At 38.3% G+C, this 23,228-nt stretch overlaps 2 protein-coding genes across 3 annotated transcripts in view; one reads left to right on the top strand and one right to left on the bottom strand.

Moving 5' to 3' along the window:
- rnf13 (ring finger protein 13) overlaps nucleotides 1–23,228 on the bottom strand; it is an 83,968-nt gene that overhangs the window by 54,652 nt on the left and 6,088 nt on the right. The window contains exons 2-4 of the mRNA XM_062028007.1: nucleotides 18,774–18,990; nucleotides 15,881–15,961; nucleotides 6,295–6,417 (exon numbers count right to left, since the gene is read on the bottom strand). Coding sequence (XP_061883991.1) covers nucleotides 6,295–6,417; nucleotides 15,881–15,961; nucleotides 18,774–18,887 — 318 coding nt within the window. The 5' untranslated portion in view covers nucleotides 18,888–18,990. The remainder of the gene's footprint in view (nucleotides 1–6,294; nucleotides 6,418–15,880; nucleotides 15,962–18,773; nucleotides 18,991–23,228) is intronic.
- Nucleotides 6,374–23,228, top strand: part of LOC133635153 (protein ANKUB1-like) — a 47,121-nt gene continuing 30,266 nt past the window's right edge. For both annotated transcript variants that reach the window (XM_062028005.1, XM_062028006.1), the window contains exon 1: nucleotides 6,374–6,737. In XM_062028005.1, the coding sequence (XP_061883989.1) occupies nucleotides 6,560–6,737 (178 nt within the window). In that variant the 5' untranslated portion in view covers nucleotides 6,374–6,559. The remainder of the gene's footprint in view (nucleotides 6,738–23,228) is intronic.

Here is a 23,228-nt window from a genome sequence, read left to right as displayed (position 1 = left end):
ACAAAAAAGTATCCTCCAACCCATGGAAACACCTTAAATTTATTGTGTTATATTTTGAAAAGTCGGATTAACACACCTGGATTATGCGATTGAAACCCAGATCTCTTGACCGCCGCACGGGACCCTTCATATCGCACATGCGCCAGTATAATACAACCCGGATGCAGACATCATCCAAACATAAGCAATAGTTGTAATAAAGAAAAGACTGTGTATTTGCTTCACATATCAAAAGAACATAGAGTGTCCGCCCTGAGATCGGTAGGTTGTGAGTTCAAACCCCGGCAGAGTCATACCAATGACTATAAAAATGGGACCCGTTAACTCCCTGCTTGGCACTCAGCATCAAGGGTTGGAATTGGGGGTTAAATCACCAAAAATTATTCCCGGGCGCGGCCACCGCTGCTGCCCACTGCTCCCCTCACCTTACACAGGGGGTGATCAACGGTGATGGGTCAAATGCAGAGAATAATTTCGCCACACCTGGTGTGTGTGACCATCATTGGTACTTTAACTTTTTTTTTTTTTAAGTGCATTGATTGGAGAAAGAAGAAAGGTTTATTTAGGTAGCTAAGGAAATGTAGAATACCGGCTTCATTTGGACTATCGAACGAAGTACGGATGAGGTAAAAGAGAACTAAACAAGTTTATTACAAGGCAAATAATAAATAAAGCATACACAGACCTCTCACATTGCATTTGTGCAATCCAAACTGATTGGCAATACTTCTCTATTCCACACTACTGGCTAGATAGTCCAGAACAATAGCAACCTTCATCTGGAACAATATCGGTCGTGGCACTGTACCTTCAGATTTAAAACTCCTTCCATCAATCCACAGTGCCTTATCAATGAACTCGGAGACATTTGAAAGTGTTGTTTCCATTATTCTCAGTCCAAAAATTCCTTTAAAAAAAAAAACTCGCTTCGGACCTGCATCTGCTCCAATACATTCTTGGTAGTAGTGTCATGTTCGTAGCGCAATCTAAGATGATTTATTGATGTGGTCTTCTATTTAACATCAGCATAGCCGCTAGCGACGTAATATTTGTAATCTGTGTCAATATTACAGCGAACATCAAGTACTACAGAGCTAGACTGTTTACTTATGTGGAGTCGCAGATTCCTAGTATGACGTCATAGGTCAACCGAAAAAGCAATAAAACGTATCCGCACTAAACCGATACAAGTGTACGCGAGGGGAGGCACACGGCAACCAATAGTTGCATTAGAGAGAGTGCATGGACACTTGGACTTCACAAGTAGGCATTCTGTGTATATACAGTCATGGTCAAAAGTTTACATACACTTGTAAAGAACATAATGTCATGGCTGTCTTGAGTGTCCAATCATTTCTACAACTCTTATTTTTTTAGAGTAGAGGGATTGGAGCACATTCATGAAGTTTGGTTCTTTCATGAATTTATGAACTCAGTGGCCTAGTGGTTAGGAGTGTCCGTCCTGAGATCGGTAGGTTGTGAGTTCAAACCCCGGCCGAGTCATACCAAAGACTATAAAAATGGGACCCATTACCTCCCTGCTTGGCACTCAGCATCAAGGGTTGAAATTGTGGGGTTAAATCACCAAAAATGATTCCCGGGCGCAGCCACCGCTGCTGCCTACTGCTCCCTTCACCTCCCAGGGGGTGAACAAGGGGATGGGTCAAATGCAGAGGACAAATTTCACCACAACTAGTGTGACAATCATTGGTACTTTAACTTAACTTTAACTTTTAATTTATTATGGGTCTACTGAAAATGTGACCAAATCTGCTGGGTCAAAAAAAAAAACAGAACAGCAATGTTAATATTTGGTTACATGTCCCTTGGCAAGTTTCACTGCAATGAGGCGCTTTTGGTAGCCATCCACAAGCTTCTGCTTGAATTTTTGACCACTCCTCTTGACAAAATTGGTGCAGTTCAGCTAAATTTGTTGGTTTTCTGACATAGACTTGTTTCTTCAGCATTGTCCACACGTTTAAGTCAGGAGTTTGAGAAGGCCATTCTAAAACCTTAATTCTAGCCTGATTATTATTATTACTATTCTGATTCTGATTCTGATTTAGCCATTCCTTTACCACTTTTGACATCTGTTTGGGGTCATTGTCCTGTTGGAACACCAAACTGCACCCAAGACCCAACCTCCAGGCTGATGATTTTAGGTTGTCCTGAAGAATTTGGAGGTAATCCTCCTTTTTCATTGTCCCATTTACTCTCTGTAAAGCACCAGTTCTGTTGGCAGCAAAACAGGCCCAGAGCATAATACTACTACCACCATGCTTGACGGTAGGAATTGTGTTCCTAGGATTAAAGGCCTCACCCTTTTTCCTCTATAAAACATATTGCTGGGTATTTTGGCCAAACAGCTCAATTTTTGTTTCATCTGACATCACATGGACAAAGATAATACCTTCCGGAGGAAAGTTCTGTGGTCAGCGCTTTTTTTGTCGTTCTCGCCAGTTCCAGGTCCAAAGTGGCGGTCAAAATGTCCCAAATTGTCGGATTATATTACCAGCCACCTTCTGTCCAGGTGAGATGCATGATTTATGATCTACAATAAGCTTACAGGAAGCAGGGAAGCGAGAAAGCCACAGACCACTCGATGATGTAAACATCGGCACACAGGAAGTGATCACGTCGCCGCTATAAATAGTTCATCTGTGTTAGTGCTTATAATAACAATATCAGTAATACTTAGTTTATATTCAAATCATGAAGTGTAAATGGGAGTATTGTTGGCGCTTTTTCAATGGTTATTTATCGGATTTCATGGGCGAAAAAGTGGAGCTCCCATTGGCTCTGCTGTAAGCAAACTTTTATTTACGTTTATTTAATATTTAGAATGCATAAAAAAATCAATCCGTCGTCATGTCTTTCATAATGATTGTAAACAATAGGTAACATTGCAAAAAAAAACTGCAGTCCCCCTTTAAGGCATAACAAAGAACTGAGAAACGCTCATATCACAAAATACTCATAGGTTGGGGTACTCGTAAGTAGTATAAAACGGAACCCAATGGCAACATATTTGATTATGCTTAAGTTCTTAAGCAGGAAAATTTTGGGACAGCCCCAAAAAGAAACACAAATCATTGTTAACAGTCTAAAATGACAAGATATTAAACACACTGTAATAGCAAGTCAATGTAAAGAGGGAAGTCGATAGGCAGTAACAGTACTTGGTATTATCTGTAGTTTTACTTCCAATAACAAACTATAAATAGATGAAGCACTAAGCTTAGCAAGGCGGTGAGGAGTTTAAATTACAATGATCTAAGCCTAGTGTGTTTATGTGCACATATCAGCTATTTGAAGTGGAATCTGCTCATACACCAGCTTTTCTGTGTGTGTGTGTGTGTGTGTGTGTGTGTGTTCGGTATGTCTCGGCAGTGGAAACATTTCAGGAATGTGAGGACATTTGGGCTAAACCTTGACTTCCAAATGTCCAAATGTGCATGAGTGACGTGGTCTCTAAAAGGTGGTTCTTACTCCAGTTAATGGTTTGTAACAATAAATGTTCTCATAAGCAAAAGGCAACATAAAAACGTGTGTGTAATGCAGTAAGACCTTAAAAGGCTGCTTGGCTTCTTCACAGTCACTAAAGAGGAAAAGAGGGAAACGGCGCAAACGGCTAAAACAAAAGCATGTTGGAAGAGAAGGAGATTTAATGAATGAGAGGATGAACGAATGCAAGCTGATCTTAGATTTTTTTTTAAAGCACGGACGCAAAAGGAGAGATGAGAAGGCTGCCAAGATCTCTTCAAGTTTTTACACCTCCTCTTCCAGTTCTTAACCCTCATCCGTTCTCCCAAATCACTTCTTCCTCCTCTCTGAGCGCCTTACATCCATTTAAAAAAAAAAAATGCTATAGCAAGTAAAAAAGGAATACATACTAGTTTGTTTGGGCCAAGCAAAAAATTTACTAAATTTACACTCAAAATGTAGCAATATGAAATTTTCATGTCACGGTTATTATGACCAAAATGATCACTGTTATCACGATTATCACGGCATTGTTGAATATGCTCAAGAAGTACTTCTACACGATGCAGTTCTTTTGTGAACTATGTATAGTTAGTTTCCTCTTGGCATCTCATACAGTATTTGGAATTATTTGCAAAAACAGGTTGAAGCACAGTGATCCTAAATACTTGATAGTATTCAATAAAGTAGTAAATTTAAAAGTACATGGTTTGTCACTAAAACAATCTTAAACCGTTTTCAATAAGGTAATGAATTTAAAAGTACATGGTTTGTTTTATGTTTTTTATCGTGGTATCAATTATATTTCAAGAAATGTGGAAATTCATAGGTATCTGTATGCCCTATTGAAATTCTATATAGACAGTTAGGACAGACTGAAGAGGCATGTTACTGTATGGAGGATATTGAGTTTAGAGAAATGGCAACTTCCTGTTTTTGCAGTTCCGTTTTAGAGACGTTTCGTTTTACCTCACACACCAAGTTCTGCACTGACAAAGCCAGGGTAGGGTTTCTTCTAGGGCTGTACGATTATGTCCAAAATAATAATCAGACTATTTTGATTGTCGTCATGATTATTCATTAATTTGAAAACATGAGTATTTATTGTACCACCAAAACTCTATTTTAAATATAGTTTCTTTTAAAAGGATATACATTAGTAAAGAATAAACCACAAGTAAAATAATAATAATAGCAATAACCATAAATTAAAATAACAATATAAAAAATCAATAAAATTAAGTTATTGCATTTTGTTCTTGTTGTAATTTCGTTTTTTACCTTTTACACTTTACTACTATAGTGGGTGTGATTTTTGTGTCAAAACTTAATAAAATGTTTCTTAATTCAATGCAAAAATCTTTAAATGTATTGGTGCGACACATATTTGGACAATTGATTTTAAGTCAAAGCATAATAATTGTGTAAACGTATCATTAAGTACTTTAAGGTACCTTTTTGAAACCTTTATAGGATTTTGTTAGCACAGTCAGACCGCACCGCGCTATTTTTGTGAAGGGGAGAAGTGTGCTGTGCTGCTGTTTTCATCTTGACGAGTAAATAGGCGACTCACTTGATGAGGCTGTTAAAAAAAAAAAGACAACACCTCTCAATGCTGTTTGTTGGGGTTGGGAGGGGCGGGGTTTGGTGGTATTGGAGCGTCCCGGAAGAGTTAGTGCTGCAAGGGGTTCTGGGTATTTGTTCTGTTGTGTTTATGTTGTGTTAGGGTGCGGATGTTCTCCCGAAATGTGTTTGTCATTCTTGTTTGGTGTGGGTTCACAGTGTGGCGCATATTTGTAACAGTGTTAAAGTTGTTTATACGGACACCCTCAACCTGTATGACTGTTGCTCAAGTATGCCTTGCATTCACTTATGTGTAAAAGCTGCACATGTTGTTTGACTGTGCCGGCACGCTGTTTGTATGGAGGAAAAGCGGACGTAACGATAGGTTGTAGAGGACGCTAAAGGCAGTGCCTTTAAGGCACGCCCCCAATAGTGTTGTCCGGGTGGAAATCGGGAGAAATTCGGGAGAATGGTTGCCCCGGGAGATTTTCGGGAGGGGCACTGAAATTCGGGAGTCTCCCGGGAAAATCGGGAGTGTTGGCAAGTATGGTGTCCCACCTGCTCATATCCAAAGATTGTAAATGTCTGACATGAGGATTCACTCTGTTAATTTAATTCTACTGTCAAACAAACATGCTAAGGTGCTGAGATCGATGCGCAGAATGAAACCTCTTCACAGAATGAAACCTCTTGTATCCTGTTTGAAAGCCAGAGACGAGGAAAAGAAACACACGTATCAAAGTGGTATCAAAGCTATCAAGTTCATTTTACTATCGGCCCAGGCCTGCAATTGTATGACATTTTCTTTATGCCTCTGGACGTCATTACATAATACTTTTTAATGCCAATTAGGGCCTTCATTTTTGCTAATTTCATATGATGACTTTTAATGATTTTTAATGACCCGCAAAAACCCTGAAAACGGTTAACAATTAATGTTTTTTTCCAAAACACTTAAAGGGGAACCACACTTTTGAGAATTTTGCCTATCGTTCCCAATCATTATGACAGACAAGACGACAAAAGTTTTTAGTTTTTTTTCCACTTTCTAACATACAAAAATTGTCTCGTTCTCAGTGGCTAGCAATGCAGCTAATGGTAAACAAAGGTAAACACAGGCAATTTCTTCACATGCTTTGTTATGTGAAGACATAAAAAAAACACATTGGTTTGGTTCATAAAGTGCAGCGAATGAATCACTGTATTCCAAACAGGCACATCCTGTCCAAGTGGCGAGAACGGGCGTACCTTAATATCAAAGTTGCAGTCAAAGCGTTTGATGAGGACGATGAAGGCTCCTGTCAAGTTGTCCCTGGGAGGGGGCTCGATGGGCTCGCACGCATTGGCTGGCCGTGCACCAATCAGGAAGCCCTAGGGAATGACATGATTAGTAACATGTTGATAACCGCAATGTATCCCACTGGACAACTTATGGATTTTCTCATGCATTCCAGTGTTTGGTTGGTTTGGTTGGACCCTTGAACTAAAATGTCAAACATTAGATTACATTCAAATGTATTGTCATTATGTAATACGTGTGTACACCTTAAGAGTCACGCTGGACAACACAAGTGGCAGCTCAAGCTTTTTGGCTTGTTGTCTGGCGCTCTCGTCTCTCAATTTGTGGACTATGGTTCGAGCCCCGGCCGGGAAGGACAGAGCGGCCAGACCAAGCCGATTACGATTACAGGGTGTGTACAAAAATATAAAGTGCAGTGTTTCCCACAGGACTGCAATCTATCTGGGCCAGTGGTGTTTTTTTTTATGACGTAATCAGTGGGGCTGTAAAGAAACGTGCTAAAGGGTGCTTCAAAGTGTATTATCACTCCTTGGTTGTGACTTAAGTCATTAGTGTTTAATTTTACTATCCATCAAATGTGTTTGTGGCCAAAATCGGTCACACTTATATATACACTACCGTTCAAAAGTTTGGGGTCACCCAAACAATTTTGTGGAATAGCCTTCATTTCTAAGAACAAGAATAGACTGTCGAGTTTCAGATGAAAGTTCTCTTTTTCTGGCCATTTTGAGCGTTTAATTGACCCCACAAATGTGATGCTCCAGAAACTCAATCTGCTCAAAGGAAGGTCAGTTTTGTAGCTTCTGTAACGAGCTAAACTGTTTTCAGATGTGTGAACATGATTGCACAATGGTTTTCTAATCATCAATTAGCCTTCTGAGCCAATGAGCAAACACATTGTACCATTAGAACACTGGAGTGATAGTTGCTGGAAATGGGCCTCTATACACATATGTAGATATTGCACCAAAAACCAGACATTTGCAGCTAGAATAGTCATTTACCACATTAGCAATGTGTAGAGTGTATTTCTTTAAAGTTAAGACTAGTTTAAAGTTATCTTCATTGAAAAGTACAGTGCTTTTCCTTCAAAAATAAGGACATTTCAATGTGACCCCAAACTTTTGAACGGTAGTGTATATACATTATATATATTTATTTTTTTCTATTTTCTTTTGCCAGTTTACTGCTTTCTAGGGGTGTCCCGATACCAATATTAGAGCCTTGAGTACTGGCAATACGATATCAGCACGATTCATAAATACTTACATTATGCTTCATATATTACTTATGAAGTGTGGAATCTTACAAAAACCCTAACCTATTTATTATTAAACCGTCTGGAATGGATACATGCCGTTTTTAAATTGGAGTGGAAATTGTTTTTGGCGACACTGAGTGGTCAAAATAATTCATTTAGTTAATTAAGCTAAGCTTAATAAAGGACAAGTTTTCTGGATACTTTGTCATACACTCCTGTCTTGGAGACTTTGTGTATGTGTAAGTAATATGCAACTATAATTATTTGATACTTGATTATATTGATGACTGTGCTGTTTTTGACATAAGATTGTTCAATTTATGACACTTACCACGTACAGGGATGGGTACAATTCACATGTGTGCCAATTGCCGGTACCTGGGAATCGATACCAGTACTCAACGGTCCCAATTTTCGGTACTTTTGTTTGTGTTGATAAATATCATTTTTGATAATAAAATAAACAATTTTATTGCAACATTTAAAAATGAGTTGATTATAATAACTGTTGTCCAGTTGTTATAGTGTTCTTATTTGCAAGTATGACATTGAGTAGCAATTAAAGTTGCAAGTCTAAGACATTAGATGGCAGTAGTGTTTTTGTTGCGCCCTAAAAAGTGGTAATACTGTAAGTATTGCACCTAATACGCACCACCTGTTTGATTGTAACGTGCATCTCAGTTGTAGTTTTCATTAACAAATTTGGAGGTCTTGAAATCTCCATGTAAAATTGATGATTATAATCAGTAACACGTCAATAGCAAAGCCAATGTACAGTATATTAGCATCAAGCTAGGTCATTTTTGGAAAAGTGGAGCCTTACTTCACTCACTTTGGTGCAATATTTTGAGTCAAATTCTTTGTTGGCATTGAAAATTGCAACATTACCTCAAGGTAGTTTGGCTGAGTCCGCTCTCAGTGCTCCTGGAGTGATCACCAAGTGCCTAATGCGAGGAGCCAGCTAAGTCGGCAACCGGGTATGACGCCACGCGCAACCCAGTTACCATAATATGGCACCGTTAGATTTGACTTGAATCTGTGCCTGGTAGGATTCAGTCGGAGCCAAAAAAGGACTGGATTCCATACCCGTCCCTAAGTACGTCTAGCTTAGGTCCTACTGGATGCTTAGCTGTTGTGTAGCTGCCATCTCCCAGTAGCCTGTAGCTTACCATCTTTACCTTTTGTAAATGACTTCAGTAAAATATGAGAAAAGACCAACATGTGTGCTTAACGGAGGACATTTAGATGCTAGCTGGCAGTGGGGCCTCGCACAAGTGCAGGACTTGAAGCACTTATAAGACTTTAGATGCAAGCAGACATGATCCGATACTTGTTTTATTGCTGACATCAGACCAATTTCAGATATCAATATCAAGACACAAACTACATAAACTAACATGAGCTCGTCAGCATTAATTAATTAAGCATCTGTTAATTTTTGCATAATACACTTTTTGGAAAACAAAATTGAAAATGAAAATGTTATTTCATTCATTGGACTGCATTGGTCCTTCAATTGTAATCGTTCAATCCTTCCTGAATCTCGGAATCTAAATTTAGATTTTATGTCTCTTGGCTATACATGGAAAAAATGACAAAATAATAATAATAATGAATTACCTTATTTTTCGGACTATAAGTCGCAGTTTTTTTCACAGTTTGGCTGGGGGTGCGACTTATACTCAGGAGCGACTTATGTTTGAAATTATTAACACATTACCGTAAAATATCAAACAATATATATATAGCTCATTCACGTAAGAGACTAGACGTATAAGATTTCATGGGATTTAGCGATGAGGAGTGACATTGTTTGGTAAACGTATAGCATGTTCTATATGTTATAGTTATTTGAATGACTCTTACCATAATATGTTACGTTAACATACCAGGCACTTTCTCAGTTGGTTATTTATGCCTCATATAACGTACACTTATTCAGCCTGTTGTTCACTATTCTTTATTTATTTTAAAGTGCCTTTCAAATGTCTATTCTTGGTGTGGGGTTTTATCAAATAAATTTCCCCAAAAAATGCGACTTCTACTCCAGTGCGACTTATGTTTTTTTCCTTCTTTATTATGCATTTTCGGCCGGTGCGACTTATACTCCGGAGCGATTTATACTCCGAAAAATATGGTAGATTTTATATCGCGCTTTTCTATTATTAGATCTGGTAGAAATATTGAAGTGTCACTAATTAAAAGCATTACTACTGTAAACAAAGGGTTTTTATTGGTTTCTCTTTAAAACCTTTATAATTACTAAATGTTTCATGACAGCACTGGAATTATTTATTCCACTTTTTTATGGAATGGACTGGAACATTTGGGGTTGACAGTCAGCCAAATCCAAGTTATGTCAATATGACGCTGTACAGAATGTGGGAGATAAATGATGCATTAAGAGACTTTGGTATACATACAGCAAGTGCTATCTTGTAAATCAGTCATTTGAAAAGGTCGCCCCTGAAAAACTTGGAACACTTCCTCCTGCCTTCATGCCTGAAGACTCGTCTAATGGGAGTGAGAGAGAGAAAGAATTGTTGAGACGAAGGAGAGGGAGAATAAGACGCTGACAGAGTGACGAGGGAAAATGGAAACAGAGTGAAGACAGACCCAATAAATAAAATAAATGTAGGGGTGAAAGAAGTTCATGAGGAACACTGAAAAGAGAAGCAGAAAATGGGTGAGAAAAAGAAGCTATGATGATGAAAGGGGATGAAGAACTGCATGGTTCAGTCAGGCGCTTCTGTGACAGGAAATGCGGGGCCGTCAGGCCTCTTCAAGATAACGGCTCAGAAAAACCACCATGTATGTCAGAGAACATCAACACTTCCTCTCTCACAGACTAAAATAGAAACTTTTTTCTCCAGACCCCCACATCTCCGAAACAATCGCACTAAAATCGCTGATTAATAGTGCATTTGCAGCAGGTTGCAAATGGCCAAACTGCACACGAAGCACAGGATGTGAGTAATCACCAAACACCCTGAGCACCCTCACCTCTGTGTGCCTCCTCTACCAGAGCTCCATGACGTCACTGTGCTACTGCCTCAATGCCCTACTGCCTGTGGAAAGCATTGTCAAGGGCGCTCTCTGTCGGTCAAATGCAGAAATGCAGGACATAGGCACAGCAGAGCACAATACAGAGTCCTCTGTTGGCCAAGTAAAGACATTGCAGGACGTAGTTAAAAAACAGCTAGGTTTGCATTTTATAGGGAAATATAAATCCAATCGTCCACTATTGCACAACCTATCACGTATTCTTAGACGTAAATGAGAGTGAAACTGATGGCTAAAAATCCATCAGGCATGTGACGTAAACAAATACCTTGCACACCGCGATCATATGGAGTGCAGTTACATTGCAAGTAATTAAAAAATAGGGGGGCTTTGCCAATACTTGCAACACTAAACACAATTTCCTGGAAAATAGATAAATAAAACAGTAGATATAAGAGCAACATTCAGGGAAACGCTCCGGTGGAAAGACCCGACTGCCTACTGTGGTGCTACTGTGTTATTTTAGTTGCTGCTTTAAAATCAATCTTTTAATATATGTTAATTATATCTCAGGGCATTCAATCGATCGCAACTGGACTGGTTTGTCTTAGAAGACGTTTTGCCGATCATCCGAGTAGGCTTCATCAGTTCGTGCTCATATAGATTTAGGTTGGTCAGATCTGGTCCAGTGGCTGATGCCAAAACCCCCAAAATGTATACTCCCAAAACCAGGAGGGCGTACCTGATGGTTTTGCCCCGTCACAGTGAGAAAACCCACAATTTTAATACAAACGAGCAATCCTAACTGTCAAAGCCAACGACAGTTGTTGAAGTGTAATTTCCCTTGGTTAGCATTGAGGTATTGTGTGGCAGAACGATCGCTGTGGATCGACTTGTTTTGGCACCAGCCGCCGGACTAGATCTGACCAGTCTAAGTCTATGAGCACGAACTGATGAAACCTACTTGGATGAGCGGCGAAACGTCTTCTTAGACAAACCAAACAGTCCAGTTGTGATCGATTGAATGCCCTGAGATGACAATAATCTGGATGAATGAGAACATTCATAGACCTGTTAATGATATATCACCTATTAGATGTATTACCCCATAACAGTATGGGGGTACGATGCACAATATTTTGCGTTTCAAGTCAATACTGATACAGTTAAGCTTGCATAATTGGCTGTAACATGTATTTTTCAAATAACACTAAAAATATGTTAACATTTATTCAAAGATGTATCTGTGTTAGTAGTTTTTAGTAACAACTCTCACATTAACTGTATAGAACTCTCAAATTATTAACTGTATACACTCGGCATCCATTGCACCGGTCAACTGTATTTTTCAATTGTTGCTGCTTATTATATTACAATGATATAACACAGGCTGCACTTTGTACATTCCTGGTTTATTTACATATAGAGATGTGTGTGTGCATGCTCCCTAGCTATGGAAGTGTTTCACTAAAACCTGACTTTAAAACACTTAACATAGTCAATGTTTTGTGAAACATGATTCACATATATCACCTGGAAGGTGAGATGTTTCCTTCCTGCATCGCAAAATATAAAAATAAAAAAAACACACTTTTTTATGGGCCGGTATAAGTAAATTTTGGGCTGCCACAAATAAATTAAAATAATTAAATAAATAAAAAAGTTTTTTTTAATCAGGCTTCGACTACAAGCCAAATTTGTATTTATATTAGGGCGCCATCTGTGAGCGCGGGATATCAAAATGCTCTCGCCAGCGGGATGCCAAAGCTAATGTAGCTAATGCTAAGGGTGGAGGTAGTTATATTTGAAAAACAGCAGCATACATTAAGTTTGACACTTACTTCTCCTGCCATTGTTGTTTTCAATGCCAGGCGAGTGATAGTAACTTTGTAAAAATCACATGTAGGTGAGTTTTGTGTAAAAACTTAGGACCTTCTGTTTCAGCTCTGATGCGAGTCTCTGTATGACAAAGGATAAGAGCGGGAAAAAAGGACTCATGCGGATGCACTGCACACTCATGTTAGTCTTGATTTAGCACTGAGGAAAAAAATATTTCCAAGCAGTTTCCTTGGTTATTTTAAAAATAATTTTATGATTACTAAATCTCTGCACTACACATTTCTAATTAGTTTTCTAATAGGGCTGTGTGATTCAGGGCCATATGCTTTTGTTTCAAATAAATCATTATTTCATGTTGTTATTATTATTACTATTAAACTTCTTATCTTTTCTGCGGGGGGTGTATATTGTAGCGTCCCGGAAGAGTTAGTGCTGCAAGGGGTTCTGGGTATTTGTTCTGTTGTGTTTATGTTGTGTTACGGTGCGGATGTTCTCCCGAAATGTGTTTGTCATTCTTGTTTGGTGTGGGTTCACAGTGTGGCGCATATTTGTAACAGTGTTAAAGTTGTTTATACGGCCACCCTCAGTGTGACCTGTATGGCTGTTGACCAAGTATGCTTTGCATTCACTTGTGTGTGTGAAATGCCGTAGGTATTATGTAATTGGACCGGCACGCAAAGGCAGTGCCTTTAAGGTTCATTGGCGCTCTGTACTTCTCCCTACGTCCGTGTACCACTACGTACAGCGGCGTTTTAAAAAGTCATACATTTTACTTTTTGAAACAGATACCGATAATTTCCGAACCGATACCGATAATTTCCGATATTACATTTTAAAGCATTTATCGGCCGATAATATCGGACATCTCTAACCAACACACATTTCTGCTTCAACATAATTATACTACATTTTAGTCCCTGATTCAACAAAAAATAATTGAATAAAAACATCCCGAAATAGTGCACTGCGTCCCTTGAGTTTACACTCGTGGTGGTGTTTTGGAAACCTGTGTCGTACTGTACAAAGCGACAGTTGTGCAAGAGGAGACAAAGACGACTTTGTTGGCCGCCTGCTGCCCTCAAGGGGAATCCTCCATATTCAAACAGGCGTGTGTTGCCCTGTGATGCGGGGGGCCGCACTGCAGGCTTGTTACAGCTGCAGCTTTGTAGCAGAAGTGACATCAATAAATCCAAAAGAAAAATGCACGACTGCAAATTAGGGTCATCTCCTCCACAAGTTTGGGGTTTATGGTGGCACCTGTTGACAACATGTACAGGTCTTCATGTACAGTACAGTACATTTGTCATGATCTTATACAGTCATCTACAGTCAACACACACAGTCAGGAATTTGACCCTCAAAATATGTGAAAAAAACAGAGTTTGGGTCCAACTAAATGTCAGTAGATCATGTGGAACCTCAAACCTCAGCAAGCATCACAGGGTGTGTTTTTTGTTTTATTTGTGGACAAAAGACCAGGGTCAACAAGTAGCAAGAAGAAAAACGTGAAGACTGTATTGTATTAATACCAATGACATTGGTTACTTCATTTAACACTTTCAAAATTGTCTTATTTCAGAACCTATAACGTATATCAGTAACTTATCATTTCAAACAGGCAAATTTCCAAACAAAATGAAGATAGCAAAAGTCGTACCAATTTATAAGACTGGAGAAAACACCAGTTTACAAACATAGATCTGTTTTATTACTTCCACAATTTTATAAAAATATTGAAAAACTGTTAACAACGGATTAGACAAACTCATTAATAAGTGGAACACTTGTGGACAATATGGATACAAAGCCATCGTTTTACCATCGATGACAATCGATATAACAGAAGACATTACCAAAGCAATAGATGGTAAACAATGTGCAGATGCAGTATTTATAGATCAAACAATAGCATTTGACACAATTAATCATATCTTAATAAACAAGTTAGAACGGTATGGCATTAGAGGCTTGGTCAGAAATGGTATAATAAGCTACTTAACCAACAGGAACAATACGTGAAGGCGAACATACTTCTACAGAGTTAAATATATATTGTGGCGTACCCCATGGATCTATACTGGGACCAAAATTGTTCAATTGTTTTGTATAAACGACTTTTGGAAAGTTACAAAAGAACTAAAGTTAGTACTATTTGCAGACGACAGAACTGCGTTTAGTGCAGGAGAGAACACACGGAGGCTGATACAAATAATAACAGAATAAATGAACAAATTAAAGAGATGGTTTGACAAAAACAGACTATTTTTGAATCACAGTAAAACTAAAACAATTCTGTTTTGTAAAAGTAGAAGAGAAAGTGAAACACAAATACAAATAGACAGAGAAGACATTGAAAGGGTAAAGGAAATCAAAACAATTTGGACAATAAAATAGACTACAAATCTCATGTAAAAATATACAACATAAGGTGGAAAGAATTACGTCAATATGAATAAAGCAAAATATGTTCTGGACCGAAAATCACTACATATTCTACTACACTACTGCTCGTTAGTGTTACCATATCGGAGTTATTGAGTAAAAATATGGAGAAATAACTACAAAAGTACACTTTATTCACAAAACATGTTACAAAAAGGTGAGTTAGAATAATACATAATGATGGATATAGAAAACACTCACACTTTATTTATTTACTCCATATATTGAAATTCAATAATTTGGTGCATTTGCAAACAGCTAAAATTATGTACAAAGCAAACCATAACCTGCCACCCAAGAATGTACAACAATTATTCTCAACAAAAGAGGAGGAATATAACATTAGAGAAAAATCGAATTGAAAACATTTGTATGCACGTACAACACTTAAAACATTTAGCATATCAGTATGTGGGATTAAATTGTGGAATGGATTCAACAGGATTAAGCCATTTTGCACAATTTTCACATTTATTTTTATTATGTATGTTATAATTTTGTTTCTGCCATATTACTTTGTTTATAATGCTTGTGTTGCTTTCATATGCACATTCAACTTTCTACTGGAGGTACATATATACAGTACATTGTGAATGTGGTGTTTGTGTTTTTTTTAAAGTTTTGGTTAAAAGATTTCAGTATAAAATTACCACGATAATGATAACCGTGATAATTTTGGTCACAATAACCGTGATAAGAAATGTTCGTACAGTGATAGCCCTACTTCTGTGACAATTAAAAAGGGTAAAAAGTGCACATTTGCAACGCAACTCACCATCACCACATTTTGCATTTGCCGTTTAACATAAATTGGTGTGTACTTTGTAGCCTCCTGACAGACAGTGCCCTCTGCAGTGGACATTTGTGATGCGCATAACAAGGCAATTTTTTCCAAAATGTGTAACTGACCAAAATAAATGCCCAATGCAGAGGACACTGACATTTTACCTTCAAAACTGTTCATCCTGACTCGATGTTTTCAGACTCACCTTCAATCCATCGCTGGGTAGTCGGTACCCAAAGCGTGAAGGGAGGTCATCAAAGGTGTCGGTTTTGTTGTCAAACGAGTACTGAAAAGTAACAAAAATGAAAAATGTATGATTCAGGATGCTCAAACAGCCACACATAATACCTCAATTGCAAAAAAGGATCAATGATGTAGGAGTCGGTTATTTAATACTTAATCTAAAACCACGATATTACTGTTAGCTAGCGGCCGAATAGAAGTTAGCTGCACTAGCTAAAACTGTTAATACCTTGGCTAGTAGCATGAGTGTAAACTAGATACTGGCTTTAAATAAATGATAAATGGGTTATACTTGTATAGCGCTTTTCTACCTTCAAGGTACTCAAAGCACTTTGACAGTATTTCCACATTTACCCATTCACACACACATTCACACACTGATGGCGGGAGCTGCCATGTAAGGCGCTAACCAGCAGCCATCAGGAGCAAGGGTGAAGTGTCTTGCCCAAGGACACAACGGACGTGACTAGGAAGGTAGAAGGTGGGAATTGAACCCCAGTAACCAGCAACCCTCCGATTTCTGGCACAGCCACTCTACCAACTTCGCCACGCCGCCCCCTTTACTGATGTTTTCTAAAGTTAAAAAAGTGCATGGTGACAATGATAGGCTACTTAAATTAATAACATCAGCAGCTTTTTACCACCTGAAAAACATTGCCAAAACCAGAGGAATAATGTCTAAATCAGAAATAGAAAGACTAATCCATGCCTTTGTCTCCAGCAGGTTAGTCTACTAAAATGACCTTCCCACTAGACTCTCTAAACAAGCTGCAGTACATCCAGAATGCTGCTGCTCGAGTCCTGATTACAACCAGGAAATACAACCGTATTAGCCCAATGCTTATGTCACTGCAGTAGCTTCCTATTGCTCAGAGAACAGACATTAAAAAAACTCTCCTTATGTATAGGTCTTTTCATGATCTTGTGCCAAAGTACATCTCTGACATGTTAGAACTATATGAACCCTCTCGAGATCTGAGAACCTCAGGGAGTGTTTCAGTTCCAGTTTCAGTTTTACGCTCCTAAAATCTTGAATAGTCTTCCTGAAGTGATGAGACAGGCCTTAATCAGAATCAGAATAGTTTTATTGCCATTGTTTGAGAACGGGTTCACAAACTAGGAATTTGTCTTGGTGCAATCGTGCAACATAAAACACATATAACACATATTTTGTAATAAAAAGAGCTGTAACTGAGCTATCAGATAGACTTAGAAGGAATTCAAGGAGCTACTGTTAGGAGTTATTGTTCATTTGCCTGATGGCCGAGGGGAAAAAACTGTTCAGGTGGCGGGAGGTGTGGGTCTGGATGGAGCGTAGTCTCCTGCCTGAGGGGAGAGGGGAGAATAGTTTGTGTCCAGGGTGAGAAGAGTCAGCTGTGATCCGACCCACACGCCTCCTAACGTTGGCAACGTTCAAATCCAGCCTGAAAACACTTATTTATTTGTGCATATGACAACTGAAAGTATTTTATGTACAATATTTGATTGCTTTTACTTAAGCATGATTGTTTTTATGATGATTGTATTTTTATAATTTTTCCTTCTTTTTCATTTTCTGTAAAGCACTTTGAACTGACGTGTGTGCGAATTGTGCGCTATAAACAAAATTGCCTTGCGTGCCTACTTCCGTTTTTAAGGTCAAAAGATAATTTCACAAGATATTAAAAGGGAACTGGCTGTAAAAAGGATGTGATCCAATTACATTTAATTACAGAACAATGTGTTTCTCAAGTGAAGGCACAAACAATGAAATGGCAATGTATTATATATGTATTAAAAATATATATATATAAGTCGCACTGGAGTATAAGTCGCATTTTTTGGGGAATTGTATTTGATAAAACCCAACACCAAAAATAGACATTTGATAGGCAATTTAGGCAAGGCAAGGCAACTTTATTTGTATAGCGCTTTTCATACACAAGGCAGACTCAAAGTGCTTCACAGACAACAAAGTGAAATGAAAGAAAATAAAAGCAAAATTAAAATGCAGTTTAAAATAAATAAAGAATAGTGAACAACAGGTTGAATAAGTGTACGTTAAATGATGCATAAATAACCAACTGAGAACGTGCCTGGTATGTTAACGTAACATATTATGGTAAGAGTCATTCAAATAACTATAGCATATAGAACATGCTATACGTTTACCAAACAATCTGTCACTCCTAATCGCTAAATCCCATGAAATCTTATACATCTAGTGTCTTACGTGAATGAGCTAAATAATATTATTTGCTATTTTACGATAATGTGTTAATAATTTCACACATAAGTTGCTCCTGAGTATAAGTCGCACCAAACTATGAAAAAAACTGCGACTTATAGCCCAAAAAATACGGTAAGTGATTATTAAAAGGTTGTATTTTTGTTGTTTAGTTATTATTACTCTTCAACCAACAAAAACACTGTGTGTTATGTACCATGACTTGATTAATCAAATTATTTTTTTAGTAGAATTATTTGATTATTAAAATATTCTATAGCTGTAGCCCTAAAAGACAGCATTGTCTAATTTGCATAATTGCCCATGACACACGTGCATGTAATCGCATTAGCATCAGTTTTCATGTCAACATTTCGAAAGTCCCCCAATAACATGATAAAAAGTGGCTAGATTTATTACGAGTCGCTTTTTTGAGAAAGAGTCTATAGAAAGGGCTGACTACTAGGTAAATATAGCGGCAAAGTCGCTAAGTTGGCAACACTGATCCCTCCTCTGGCAGACTATGGAGTGTGTTAAAAAGCGTAGTTTTGTTGCATACCGCCACCTACTTGTCGGAGTTGTACCGACAAGCTAAAGTCACAGACGGTACCATTATAATGGGTTTACACTTGCATTCAGAGAAACTCACGGCAGAGATGTCGGCTTCCACGGGCAGCAGGTTGAGGAAGGCGAAGAGCTGGACGGTGAAGATGGTGTAGATCTGCGTGGCCGACAGCATCAGCATTCCCAGGGACAGCAGCATCTTGGCATTACGTTGCAGCGGTCAGCTGCTACACCACTCACTCTTTCGCGTAGCAGCAGGAACGTGCATGCACACACACACTCTGCGCCCGTTGTAGTCACACCTACAAAAAGATTTAAGGTAAAAACACAAAGAATATTGACCAAATGTAAAACAAAGTGCTGTAATTACTGTATATGTTATTAATTTGCAAATATGTCCCTTATTCCACCAAGCTGTTTATCCAATTTCCATTGTAAAAGTTACAAAGGGTACCAAAACAACGCCGGTTTCACAGTGGTACACTACTTTAAGGGCGGAGCTAGACAGGCTGCAGTCTGTTTATTGGTCAAAAGAGCTGCACAAAGAAAGTGTTGCATTTGTCATTTCTTTGTGTTATACGCATCATCACTCAAATGTCTGGCTTTATATCTAATTATAATTTCTTAATAACTGTTTTTCTATGAAGGGGTGAAACGAATCATTGTATATTTTAACTTTTAACGTCCGCACTGTTTTTATTTTTATCGTCTGCATTTTAATTTTGCTTATATTTTCTTTCATTTCACTTTGTTGTCTGTGAAGCACTTTGAGTCTGCCTTGTGTATGAAAAGCGCTATACAAATCAAGTTGCCTTGCCTTGCCAAAGTTGCCTATCTATCGTGGTAAATACAATGGGTTCTCGAAAATCGATTCACATCCAAATAGAGATTTTTATATATTCCAACTCATAAATTTCAAGAATCAATAAAAAAAATGATATGTGTGTATGTATGTATGTATGTATTATATATATATATATATATACACATTTTCTACCGCTTGTCCCTTTTGGGGTCGCTGGAGCCTATCTCAGAAAAGTTTACATACACTTGTAAAGAACATAATGTCATGGCTGTCTTGAGTTTCCAATCATTTGTACAACTCTGATTTTTTTGTGATAGAGTGATTGGAGCACATACTTGTTGGTCACAAAAAACATTCATGAAGTTTGGTTCTTTTATGAATTTATTATGGGTCTACTGAAAATGTGACCAAATCTGCTGGGTCAAAAGTATACATACAGCAATGTTAATATTTGCTTACATGTCCTTTGGCAAGTTTCACTGCAGTAAGGCGCTTTTGGTTGCCATCCACAAGCTTCTGGTTGAATTTTTGACCACTCCTCTTGACAAAATTGGTGCAGTTCAGCTAAATGTGTTGGTTTTCTGACATGGACTTGTTTCTTCAGCATTGTCCACACGTTTAAGTCAGGACTTTGGGGAGGCCATTCGAAAACCTTAATTCTAGCCTGGTTTAGACATGGGCTGCCCTTTGTCACCGATTCATTCATACAACATTTATGGACAGAATTTCTAGGCGCAGTCAGAGCGTTGAGGGGATCCGGTTTAGTGGCTGCAGGATTAGGTCTCTGCTTTTTGCGGATGATGTGGCCCTGCTGGCTTCATCTGACCAGGATCTTCAGCTCTCAATGGATCCGTTCGCAGCTGAATGTGAAGCGACTGGGATGAAAAACAGCACTTTCATGTCCGAGTCCATGGTTCTCGACCGGAAAAGGGTTGGGGAGGAGACCCTGCACAAAGTGGAGGAGTTCAAGTACCTTGGGGTCTTGTCACGAGTAAGGGAAGAGTGGATCGTGAGATCGACAGGCGGATCAGTGCAGCGTCTGCAGTGATGCGAACCGTGTATCAGTCCGGCTGAGCCGGAAGGCAAAGCTCTCAATTTACCAGTCAATCTATGTAACTATCCTCACCTATGGTCATGACCTTTGGGTTACGACCAAAAGGACAAGATCACAGGTACAAGCGGCCGAAATGAGTTTCCTCCCTCGGGTGGCGCGGCTCTCCCTTAAGAGATAGGGTGAGGAAGAGGATCTCAAAGTAAAGCCGCTGCTCTTCCACATCGAGAGGAGCTAAATGAGATGGTTCGGGCATCTGGTCAGGAGGGCCCCCCTAACGCCTCCCTGGAGAGGTTTTTAGGGCATGTCCAACCCGTAGGAGACCACAGGCAAGACCCAGGACACGGTGGAGAGTCTATGTCTCCCAGCTGGCCTGGGAACGCCTCAGGATACCCCAGGATGAGCTGGACGAAGTAGCTGGGGAGAGGGAAGCCTGGGCTTCTCTGCCGAGGCTGCTGCCCCCGCAACCCGACTTTGGATAAGCGGAAGAAGATGGATGGATGGACAATACAGTTATTATTATTAGCTCATTGTTAAATGTTAAATAAAACATTAGATTTTATTGTTAAACACATTAATATTTATTAACACATGAACACACAGAAGTACCAAAAAAAATTGGTATTTAATAAAATATTTTAAGGTAGATGGCCACGTGTTCTTTGCATGGACACATCTCAGCATTGATTGCATCTGGAAGATTCTGATATGCGTGGCGTTACAAAAATTAATCTGAGCTGGTGACTTTGCAAACACTGGAATTGTACTTAAAGGGGACCTATTATGTAAAATCTACTTTTCTTACCTGTTGGTACCTGTTTTTGTTTATTTGGGATCCCCATAATTCCAGAAGATTTGAAATCAAACCTTAGAGGCGTTGTGGAGATATTTATAAAACAATCTTGCATTCCTTCAAACGAGCCGTTTGGAATTTGCCCAATTTGTGACATCAGTGGATAACTCTGGCAGAAATGTATTTAAAGATTTTTGAGCGAATCCACCATTTCTAATTTATGTATGAACATCTGTACGACCCGGAGGAGGAAAAATGCTGTCATTGGTTGTGTTAACCAACACAGGTCACTACACACACCTCCAGTCTCATCCGAGGAACTAAAACAATTCTGGCTAACTTTCTCATTTCGCGTCAATGTACCTTTAACTAAAGAAGTATTTCTTTGTGTGTGCCAAATACTTTGAATATCCGTGTTTTACAAACATACGGCAATATGCTTATTTTGAAAATGCTTATTTTGAAAATGTAATTTTGTTTACAGATTATATGCAATCTGTTGTTGTGTTCCCTAATTTTGAGTGTACATAAATGAAGATTGTGTGTTGCTGAGCCCGACCTGGACATAATCTGGTTTTAAGAACCCTTTAAACAATCTAATTTCATGGACGTGAAGATAATGTCCTTTATTTAAAATAAATTAAAATAAATAAACATTTTCTTGAACAAAAAAGAAACTAAAATAAAATGAAAAAAGTTACATGGAAACTAGTAATTAATGAAAATGAGTAAAATTAACTGTTAAACATTAGTACTATTAGTGGACCAGCAGCACACACAATGTGTGCTTCGCGGACTGTATCCCTTGCAGACTGTATTGATATACCATATATTACCAAATAGTAGCCCGGCGATTATTTCACAGAATCGCTTTTGGAGACAGGCGTTTAAAAGAAGCAGGCGGTTATTTGCACAAGGCTTTTATTTATTTTTGCAGCAGCCTGCACCAGGCCATTATTTGGTTACAATGGTTACTGTCCAGTATTTTTTTTTCGTACAAAAAACTTTAAATGTAAAAGCTATTGTAAAAATACAAACAAAAAAACAAGAGATCAACATGAGGTCAAAAGACAAGAGATCAACAAGGCCTCAACATGGCAGTAGTTCAACAATTGTCAAATAGAATTCCAATATTAAAAATAAATAAACTTTTTTAATAAAAAATACAATTATGGTACCAAGTACTCAAGTATAAAAACCACCATCAAAACAGAACAATAATACTGTCACTTAAATAAAATAAAGGCTACAGTACTCCAAGTTTTAAATAAAGCAGCATACAGGAAAAATTTAATTATGGTACCAAGTACTCTATAAAACCATCAAAACAATAATACTGCAGCAAACGCAACCCCTGTAGCATTTTAATCTAAATCATGCAAATAACAGCCCATGCTATTTGGACATAGGCGGTTATTAGGAAGAGGCGGTTAATTCACAAAATGGGGTCAGACCCCGGCTGGGCGGCTCTTAGGACATGGGCGGTTATTTGCCCAAGGGCGTTTATTTGGTAATATACGGTATGTTGTAAGAACCAGAATATTAATCACAGAAGGAAACAACCCTTTTGTGTGATTGAGTATTAATGAGTGAGACCGAGTGTAAATGGGGGAGGGAGGGGTTTTGGGTTGGTGCACTAATTGTAAGTGTATCTTGTGTTTTTTATGTTCATTTAATAATTAAAAATAAATAAATGAATACAAATAAAAAATAAAATAAAACATACGGCAATAAAAAGATGGAATTTTCCAAAAGCTACCTTTAGGCCTTGTTCTCACTGCAGGTTAATTACGATTTTTTTGCCCATTTTTGCCAGTTCTTTTATGGTCAGACTCAGGCTCATGCATTTATGGTTCAATTCTGAAATCGGTCCCTACTGCCAATAATGTTG

The sequence above is a fragment of the Entelurus aequoreus genome, linkage group LG19 (assembly GCF_033978785.1).
Source record: "Entelurus aequoreus isolate RoL-2023_Sb linkage group LG19, RoL_Eaeq_v1.1, whole genome shotgun sequence".
Lineage (NCBI taxonomy): Eukaryota > Metazoa > Chordata > Actinopteri > Syngnathiformes > Syngnathidae > Entelurus > Entelurus aequoreus.
This window is presented reverse-complemented; position numbering and strand designations above follow the sequence as displayed.